Raw genomic sequence first — 10190 nt, forward strand, 5'->3', positions numbered from 1 at the left:
TGAAGATATGAATGTTTGGATGAACACAACAAGCTAAATAAGATCTGTTTGCAATAGAAGTATGAGAGATCAATTTGTTACAATACTGTGCAGAACTATTATGTGACAAAAACAAATACCTCTCTGCTAACTAATGCTCCTATATCTAGGCATCAGAGAAGCACTAGATAGGAATCCTAAGTCAACAGTTTAGAACTACAAACATAAGATTAAATATAAATTCTAAATTCAGAATTACAACTACCTAATTCGAAATCTAAGAAAAGACACTAAACATTACATACACATACAACTAGACATAATCTAATTCCGAACGCTAACAGTTTTCAGAGCATTAGTTTATGAAAACTAGGAATTTACGTAAACTCTAGACTAAAAATTAGAAGCTAGGTATGATTAGTGAGGTGTATGATAGATTACTTTAGGATAGATGCCTTAGTTTCTTAAGACTCTAGCATTAGCATATTATAGGAAGATGCCTTAATTACAGATTATATGCTAAATGTGTGTGTGTCTATATATATATATATATATATATATATATATATATATATATATATATATATATATCACCATATTAAACTACTCGCCTCAACGACTATAGAACGCCATGACAATCACTAGGAGCGAAAGAGTCATCAATAACGAAGGAGGTCCAACACCTCAGAACGTTGGTGAAACTGTTGTTTAAATCCCAATAAACAAAGCAAGAGAAATGATGCAGGAAACGCTCGATCATCAGCGATGTGAATTTAGGGAGCTCTTGGCTCAAGAACTAGCTAATGCTAAAAGAGGAGAGCCAGTAATCAACGAACTAGTAGTTATTGAACAAGTCAAAAACAACTCGATTCCTTCTCATCTAGAAGCGTTACAGGAAGGAAATGATGACTACGAAAAGTCATCAAGGACCACTTCCTCCTCCGGAAGAGTTGAAGATCCGAAGGAATGATGAGCCAAGGGGAATTTGTAAGCACATGGATTTTACGACTTTCAATCCATCATCCTTCCGTGGAAAAGAGGATCCAGTTGGAGTCATGGATTGGATATCGGAGATGGAGTCAGCTTTCATAACATGTGGTTGCACAGGGAAGCTACAAACCACCTATGCTATGAGGCAGTTCAAGGGCATAATGCTTTGTTGGTGGAACACGTTACGGAAGACTGTGAGTCCCAACAAGCCATTGCAGTTGACATGGGACAAATTCTTGATCCATTTCATGAGGAAGTTCTATTTGACTGAGAAAATGTTGGATTTGGAGAATCAATTCTTGGCTTTGACAAAGGGAAACATGTTAGTGGACGAGTACAACAATGCTTTCACTGTTACAAAGGATTTCGCACTGCGACTTACTCCAGATGAACTGACCAAGATTGATCGGTATGCAAAGGGATTGCAATGGGAGTACACTGTGCCGGTGAAGTAGGCACCTAATTTTGAGGTGGCCTTCTATGCTGCAAAAATCTATGGAAGGTATGATGAAGAAAAGAGCTACCGACATGAACGAGGTAAGTGAAAAGAGAAAAGCTAAGAGCAACAACAATAACAACAAGAAAAAGAAAAAGTTCTCAAAGTCAAGAAACAAAAATGGAAGCAACCAGGAAGGGAAGTGGTGTGATTAGTACAAGAAGAAGCATTTCGGTGACTGTGTCATCTGCTTCAAGTGCAAGAAGCCCATACATATTTCTACGAATTGCCTAGTCAAAGGAAAAGTTTGGTTTAATTATGGGGAGGAGGGGAAGATGAAGGCAGAGTGCCTAAAGGTTGAGAAACCCACACTAAGGATCATGCCACCAAAGCACAGGGGTCGAAGCTATTAGATAGAACTCAGTGAAACAAAGGAAAAACTGATGTTCCTTGAGGTACATTCTTAGTTAATCAGATTCCTACAAAGATATTATTTGATTCTGGAGTAGATCATTTATTTATATCACATGAATTTGGTAGGAAACTTAAGTTATCACCACTTAGGATAAGTGCCCCTATCTTAGTAGAAGTATCTGGTGGTAGGAATATATCTGTTAGCAATAGGTTAGAGGCCGTAGCTATCAACTTGAATGGAAACAAATTTTATCAAGAGCTTTTAACTTTTGAGTTGAGTAAGTTCGACGTAATTCTCGACATGGATTGGTTGGGAGAAAACCTCACATACATCCTATGTGGAAGGAAGATGGTGCGTATTAATCCCCCTGTGAGAGAGTCACTTGTGGTTTAACCTGATAAGAGTAGAGTGACATTTGGAATCATAACAATGATGAAAGCCAGAAGATGTCTATCCAAGGGATATATTCAACATTCTTGGCATACGTGATAGATGCGAAGAAGGAGAAGAAGGAAATGACTGATATACCTATATTTGTAATCCCTTTCTTGATAAATTAATAATAATGTTCACGGATGATATCTCGATTTAATCCAAAAAAATCAAGATCATGGTAAACATCTCCAAGAAGTACTGGAAGTCCTTCAGAGGGATAAACTTTATGAAAAGGTCACCAAGTGTGACTTTTGGATATGGTAGATTCAATTATTGGGTCATATAGTCAACCAGTAAGACATTATGGATGAACTAACAAAGATAAAAATTGTGATGAAATGGGAGACGCCAAAGAATCCCACTAAAATTCATAGTTTTCAGGGATTGGAAGGTTACTATCAAAGATTCACCCATAATTTCTCTTCTATCGTGGCTCCATTGATAGCCCTGACAAAAAAGGGAGTTGCCTATACTTAGAGCGAGAAACAAGGAAGAGCTTTAGGTGAACTGAAGAAGAGGTTGTGTGAAGCACCAATTCTCGTCCTACTAGAAGGAACTGATGAATTTGTAGTCTTCAGTGATGCTTCTAAGATTAGATTGGTATGTGTCCTTACCTAAAGTGACAAAGTAGTAGCTTACGTCTTGAGACAATTGAATCCCCACGAGCAGAATTATCCAACTCATGATCTAGAGCTTGCAATAGTGTTTTTTTTACTAAAAATTTGGAGACACTATGTTTACGGAACCAAATGCAAACTATATATGAATCATAAAACCCTTCAATATCTCTTTGCTCAGAAAGAATTGAACATGAGACAAAGGCAATGGATGGAGCTACTCAAGGACTACGATTGCAAGATACTTTACTACCTAGGTAAAGTAAATATCGTAGCCGATGCCTTAAGTAGAAATGTGATTCTAGAAAGGAAAAGAGCTAGATCATTGAATATTGAAGTGATCTCAATGATTGTAGAAAGATGAAGGAAGCTCAGACAAAGGCTCTGGCAGAAGGTGATATGAAGGAAGAACGTCTAGGCAAGACATTTGTGTTTGAAGAGGATAAGCAAGGGTTGAAGATGTTTAAGAATCACATTTGGGTGCCTAAGTTGGGTGGTATACGAGATCTTCTCATGGAAAAATCTCTTAAGACCATGTATTCTATGCACCCATGCAGCACCAAAATGTACATGGACTTAAAAACGTATTACTGGTGGCCAATAATGAAGGTCGATGTCGCAACTTACGTAGCAAAATGCATAACTTGTGAAAGAGTAAAGGCACAACATTAGAAGCCATACATGCATTTGGAACCCTTACTAGCACCCGTAGGGAAGTGGGATGATGTTACCATGTAATTTATAACAAAGTTGCCAAAGAAAAAGAGAGGTCACGACATGATATGGGTTGTAGTAAACCGACTTACGAAGAGTGCATATTTCATAGCCGCACGAGAGAATTTGTCTATGGAAAAGTTGACTGAGACCTATGTAGAGGAAATTGTTAGGATACATGGGGTACCCTTATCTATCATGTTAGATAGGGACAGTTGATTCACTTCCAGTTTCTAGTAAAGTTTGTAGGAAGAAATGGGCACAAAGTTGTGCTTAAGTACTGCCTATCATCCTTAAACGAATGGAAAAAGTGAGATAACTATCCAAACCTTGGAAGATATGTTGTGGGCGTGTGCCTTAGAGTTTCCTGGTAGTTAGGATGACCACCTATCACTGACTAAATTTGCCTACAACAATAGTTATCACTCCAGCATCAAGATGCCTCCTTATGAAACACTGTATGGAAGGAAGTGCCGTACAGAATCATGTTGGTTGGAAGCAAGAAAGAAACACTTTGCAGGTCTTGAGTTAATACATCAGACCGTTGAGAAGCTAAAAGTCATTAGGGAAAGGATGCTAGCTTCTCAAAGTCGTCAGAAGAGCTATGCAGACAAAAAGCCACGACCGATAACATTTGTTGTGGGTGGTCAAGTGTTACTTGAAGTCTCACCATGGAAGGGACTTGTTAGATTCAGAAAGCATGGGAAGTTGAGTCCTCATGTTATAGGACCATTTAAAGTACTTCAAAGGATAGGGAATCAAGCATATAAGCTTGAATTGTCCAACGAACTGTAAGGTATCCATAATACCTTTCAGGTTTTCTATATGAGGAAGTATTTGGGAGAAGAAGTTGATATGCTCCCACTTTCAGAGTTAAGGATTGATGAAGATAGAAGGCTGGTTGAAGAGCCTGAAGCAATCATTAACTGTAAGAAGAATAAACTAAGACATAAGATGGTTGAATTGGTGCTAGTGCAAAGGAAACCTATGATAGGCCCAAACCTCACCTGGGAAGCAAAAAGCGAAATGAAAATTCACTATCCTCATCTGTTTGCTGCTACATGATTCTGGGGATGAAATCATCATAAGGGGGAGATAATTGTAACGCCTGTGTTTCCTACTGGATGAGTCCTAATCTATAATCACTTTGGTCAACTCTTGTGATCTTCATACGAATGAATAAGAAATGATTATTCATATATTTATATGCTTACATGTTTTATAGGATATTATGTATCAATTATATAAGTATTTAATAATAAAATGAATAAAATTAAAATACGAGTCGAAGATAAAACATTACTTAGGATAAATAATCTTAACCTAGTTTTAGTATACATAATAAGGATTCTGAAGATATAAGAATCGTTCAAATCCGACTTTATATGAAGAAGTTATGCTTCTTCGAAGTCTCGCGATTAAATCGGTACGACTCTACGTATCGTAAAAAGTAAAATTTTGATAAAGTACTTTTTAGCCTAAGTGATCTAAACCATAATCATAGTAGTCATTAAACCGAGAGCGTGCATATACAGAACATCAAAATCCGACTTCGTAAGTGGAAGTTATGATTTTTCTAAGATTCAGCATAATAGTATTCAACTGAGAAATCGAATTTAGATTGGTCAATTTTAGCCAAAACAATCTAAACAAGAGTTGAAGATATCGTTAATAGGAATCCAACAATATAAATTCTGTCGAAAATGGACCTCAGATGAGAGAATTATGAATTTTATACGGGCTTTAACAGTCTAAGCCTGTGTGAAAAAAATAAATCAAAATTAGCTAATAGAGTCTAAATGAAAGTTGTAGACTTCGTTAAAAGCTTTTTGGGGATATAAAAAATGTCAAAAACAGAGCTCGTATGAAGAAAATACGTAATTTTAAAAATCTGAAAAATAATACGCGCACAATAGGAGCGTGGCGCGTCTGACAATGCCACTTTTCGCCACCCATTTTCGCCACATGTTAGGCCAACATTTAGCCACTTCATGATGTTCAGACCGAGAGCACAGTGTGCGCTATGGCATGGCGGCGTATATTTGTTTTCTGGTCTACAAATAATCAGCTTCATATAGCATTTTATTTCCACTCCATACAACCCTTCTCTCTCGATAATTTTTCGGTTTTAGCCCTTTTCCTTCGTTTTTAGCCTACAGAGAAACCCTAAGACACTCTTGAGTACTCATCTGAGTAATAGACTTCGAGTAGGAGATCCCGAGTCAGTGTTTTGCCCGATTAGATCCCGGTTGTCATCTATAGTACTCTGTTAGTGAGCTACACTTACTCTGCCTTTTGTAAATTACGATTATAATTATAATTCATTACTAAGAACTTATAATTAAGGTTTAGCAATGATCCCAAGTCGCTATACTGATTGATCTACTTATGGGAGAGGTGCCTTGAATGGTCATGTTGGCTTGGTTGTTGGATTTCAAAAAGACTATATGTTGAAATGGTCCTGCCTCCCGACTTTCCTGCCTAATTGATCCTTACTTGATAAATTTTGAAGTAGACCTTGAGATTTTTGAGGAATCTAAACCCTTAGGATAATATTTCCATGAAGTATGAAATTAGACTAAGACTTAGCATTGTATACATCTAGGTCTTTTGGAAAAGGTGTAAGGCAAAGCTCTGCCTGATTCACCAATCACCAGACACCTTGTCAGGTGAATGTATAGCTATTATCAAGAACATAATCTTAATTTAAGAAGTATTATTATTAAGTGACATTAAATGTTTACCTGTATTATCTGTGCTATGTGCTATTTGTATAAATATTATAATTGGATTAGAAATTGTATTGGGAATTGATTATCTTTAGTTATAAGTCTTTCCTTAGGTTTAAGAATAAGATTTGTGAAGGTTGCTCAGGTCTCATAGTTGGGATAGAATGTGAGATCAGAACGGAGTGAAGTCATCCTTTTTATTGGATGACAAGAAATGGTGGGCCTAAATCAGACAAATAACAAATATGTATGGGTCATCGACTAGAGTAGATGAAAACTCTTGATTATTCTATGTAGTCTAGCGAATTACGTTGCTAGCATGGATTTATAATCCATGGACGCAAATAAAATAGGATACCATATTTATCAAATCTCTAACATTGGTTGCCTTATATGACTTACACTGACCAAGGACACCTCTAGCTGTGTAGTTAATCAGATACTCAGACAATTCATCAGGTAAGGTAGTTCTTCTAGATGATTGTTGAACTAGGATCTATGAGGATCAGTTGGGTTGGGTAGTTGGTCTTAGGTCAAGATTTCATATACATAATTTTGACATCACTTGTTGCAGGAATGATATTATTTATTATCATTAAATTACTATAGGATTGAAAACCCTACGTATCTTGCCAAGTTTTCCCAAACCTGACCCACTCATTTTCATGAATCACAGATAGTGGAACCAAGGTTGTTGTAGTCTAGTTAGGATGCTGGGTGAAATAAAAGAGTTGTTCCTGTAATATGTAGTTTCAAAACCTTTTATAATTTACGCTGTAATGTATGTTTGGATATAAACAAATGACATCTTTAGGGTTTTAATAAACTAACTTTTATTATCTTAAAAGTGTATTACTTAGCTGGGAAATTCCACATCTCAATCTGTAAAGTGTAAAGAAAAATGATTTAATTGGTTCTGAAAAGATGGAGGATGTCACACAACTCCCCACGATGAAACCCATGGTGATCTACAATATACAATATTCCAACAAGGGATGATACTATCACCGAATAAGACAAAGTAAGGCGTCAATAGGGAGGTGAGGAAGGAAGGGTGTGTCATCTTTGATTTGGATGTCTAGTTCGATTATGGTTTCCATTTTGAAGGGGGATGGGGAGGTAGAGAAACATACACACATACACAGTAAAAGAAATAAAACCCCCATTTGTTCATTAATTTATTGAGCATTCCTTATGCATCAAGAATACCCAAATAAATACACATGCAAACTCAAAACCCATAACTAAAAAATCATTTCAAATCATCTGCCACTACCACCTGTTTGTAACCCAAACTCGATTGATGTACAAATCCTTTTTGTGGTGGATTTTAAGTTTAGGGGTTTCTTAAGGTTTAATATCGCTGCACAAATGAGTTTTTTTGCATGGAAAGGAACTGAAAAATAGGAGATATGAGAAACACATGATCATGAAGTTGATTTTTGGTTGTGGTGGTTATGGGGAAGATGGGTTTACAAGATTTAGTTATTTGTTTTTATTATCTTCAAGTAGAATAGGCACCGAAAGGAAGAAAGTGATGGAAATGGGGGAGGATGTAAGATAGTACAGGTTAAAAAATGATGGCACGATTTATATGTGTGTGTAGAATTTGCTCAAGGTGAAGAAACGATGGAAGAGAAAAAGAGAGATTTTTTTAATGGTAAGATAAATGAAGAGTAAAAATGTATTTTCACTCGACTTAACAAAAAAAGTTTAATAGAGTTACTCATAAAGATCATTTGCGTGCTAAGTTTTTTCCAAAATACCATTTGTGAGAAAAATGTTGCATATAAAGATGTTTTGAGGAAAAAATTTAAACCATAAAGATCATTTGTGAAATTTTGTCGGAATATATACCTTTTTCTTGTTTTTGCCGGGGTCCATAATTCCATAACATGCTTGGGTAATGCTCTTAGCCTAGCTACTTAAACTGCTGAAGGTGATTTAGATACCAGAATAAATGGCAATGGTAGTTCGGACCATTACTTATATTTATGATCAGAAAGGGATAAGAAGTAGAGAAATCATAATTGTTTCTGACCGAACACTAGTAATTCATACAACTGTAAGTATTCTATTGCATCCTTTTTGTTGAATAAAATTTCATCCAATTTTCAACAATAAACGATGCATATATCTTCAATATATTGCATTCGATTTTAAGAAAACGTTATGTTAAAGCTAGTATGACACCTTTTAAAGAGCTAATCAATGTATATTGAAAAGCTACCGCAACATTCTTTAAGCTAATCTACTTAGAACATCTAAAACTAGATATATAAGTAACATATAGACTATATATTTCATGGATATGAAGGGAGACCAGCCCAGTTGTAGTACGATTGAGTGGGAACCGAAGCTCCATCATAGTTAATCATATAGTTGCATTCACCAGCAGCCACCGCAGACGATGGGGTAGCAACAGCTTGATATGAAACATTGTTGGAGCTGCGAATGGCGTTCACCGAAGTACTCTCAACAGTAGTATCTTCTCCGGTCATGTCTGAGTACCCTGTTGCGGAAACTTGTGCTTGTCTCTTATTGCCATGTTCTTTGAGTATAGCTCTCAATGCTAATACCTTAATCAAGGAGAAATTACATATTTTAGCTAGTATAGTTATTCGCCCATCGATATCATCTAATAAAACCAAAAGAATTTGAATCAGAGATCGATAGACCATGGCATGCACATATATACGTACCTCCTCTTGAAGCTGTTGCTTCTCTCGGAAGACAGCATCGAACTCTTGTTTAAGAGCATCGTACAAACGTTCGAGCTGCTTAGCCTTCCAACGAGCACGTCTATTTTGAAACCAAACTGCAATTTGTCTGGGCTGTAGTCCAAGTTCTTGTGCCAGCTTCATCTTTCTTTCAGGGTCCAGTTTAATCTCCTCCTGAAAGCTGTTTTCCAATGCCTCTAGCTGTTCACTTGTCAATCTTTTCTTCTTGTCCTGATTGTTGCTATCGTAATCAATTTGGCTTAGATCCATCATTGGTAAAGATGCCTGCTGCAACATCTGATACTTCATATCTGACCCCCCTGTTGTCATTGTTTCAAAAGTTAATAAGTGGAATCACAATGGTGCCAATGGTGCCAATGAAAGATTTGTGTCAATGGTGCCAAGATCAACGCAAATACAATCGCAATGAGAGGTTTTTTTTATTCAAAACTGGTTGACATAAGCTAAAAATACACACAAAACTACATTATATGACTAAATTTAAATCAAGGAAGCTTTACACATCGACCACTAGACCATAGTGCCTTGAGCCTGCTCTAATTGTCGAATAGATTATAACAAAGTTACTTAAGCTGATAACGTGCAAATTATAACTTGAAAGGAAAGGCACAAAATGAAGCAAAAAAAAGAAGGTATTACCAGGTGGGTATAGATAGGGGTCGACAGTGTTATACAGAAAGGAAAACGGACTTTGTGCATTCCGAGGAATAAAGGGAACGGGGTTGCTGCTACTCCACTCCATTTGATCGACCCTCTTCTTGGTTAACAATATCTACCTTTCACAAGCTAGCTATGTTTAACCTATTTGTAGCTTGGATATAATTAAGGTGATGCTGTGATTTGTGAATCATTTCCATGCAAGAAAGCTGTGTATTTATACGACAACTAATGGGACATACAATCCAAAGGGTGAGACAAATAGACACAGGTACTGGCTGTGTGATGACTGGTGAGAATAGGTTAAAAAGGTAATAGGGTAGTAAAATATGGGATTTGGGGGGTCACAATCTGGTCCCCAATGGGAGTTAAGCACCTAAGTTTATTGAGCCTGCATGCACTTTACGCTGCCAATATGCTTTTTTTTCCATGCCTGCTCTGACACATATACTACAGCCCTGCACCTTTTGAATCTCT

At 36.7% G+C, this 10190-nt stretch overlaps 3 protein-coding genes across 3 annotated transcripts; 2 read left to right on the forward strand and 1 right to left on the reverse strand.

Moving 5' to 3' along the window:
• The first annotated feature begins 974 nt into the window (after positions 1-974).
• Positions 975-1424, forward strand: LOC111907174 (uncharacterized). The gene has a single exon (XM_023902974.1). It carries the CDS (start codon positions 975-977, stop codon positions 1422-1424), a length of 450 nt encoding a protein of 149 aa, XP_023758742.1.
• Positions 1425-4024: 2600 nt separating this feature from the next.
• LOC111907175 (uncharacterized) lies at positions 4025-4651 on the forward strand. Its single transcript, XM_023902975.1, has 2 exons — positions 4025-4324; positions 4403-4651. Exons 1-2 carry the CDS (start codon positions 4025-4027, stop codon positions 4649-4651), a joined length of 549 nt encoding a protein of 182 aa, XP_023758743.1.
• Positions 4652-8458: 3807 nt separating this feature from the next.
• On the reverse strand, positions 8459-9884 carry LOC111907133 (putative homeobox-leucine zipper protein ATHB-51). Its single transcript, XM_023902924.3, has 3 exons — positions 9696-9884; positions 9018-9355; positions 8459-8894 (listed from the first exon to the last, which is right to left on the reverse strand). The coding sequence occupies exons 1-3, from the start codon at positions 9796-9798 to the stop codon at positions 8619-8621; spliced, it is 717 nt and encodes a 238-aa protein (XP_023758692.1). The 5' UTR covers positions 9799-9884; the 3' UTR covers positions 8459-8618.
• Between the last annotated feature and the right edge of the window lie 306 nt (positions 9885-10190).

Source organism: Lactuca sativa, chromosome 2 (genome assembly GCF_002870075.4).
Source record: "Lactuca sativa cultivar Salinas chromosome 2, Lsat_Salinas_v11, whole genome shotgun sequence".
NCBI classification, from domain to species: Eukaryota; Viridiplantae; Streptophyta; class Magnoliopsida; order Asterales; family Asteraceae; genus Lactuca; species Lactuca sativa.

Coding starts and splice junctions, on each gene's coding strand:
- LOC111907174 (XM_023902974.1), top strand. CDS start 975: ATGGATTTTACGACTTTCAATCCATCATCCTTCCGTGGAAAAGAGGAT.
- LOC111907175 (XM_023902975.1), top strand. CDS start 4,025: ATGCCTCCTTATGAAACACTGTATGGAAGGAAGTGCCGTACAGAATCA. Junction 4,325..4,402: donor ATGTTATAGGACCATTTAAA/GTACTTCAAAGG, acceptor AATACCTTTCAG/GTTTTCTATATGAGGAAGTA.
- LOC111907133 (XM_023902924.3), bottom strand. CDS start 9,798: ATGGAGTGGAGTAGCAGCAACCCCGTTCCCTTTATTCCTCGGAATGCA. Junction 9,356..9,695: donor CCCCTATCTATACCCACCTG/GTAATACCTTCT, acceptor CAATGACAACAG/GGGGGTCAGATATGAAGTAT. Junction 8,895..9,017: donor AGCAACAGCTTCAAGAGGAG/GTACGTATATAT, acceptor TCCTTGATTAAG/GTATTAGCATTGAGAGCTAT.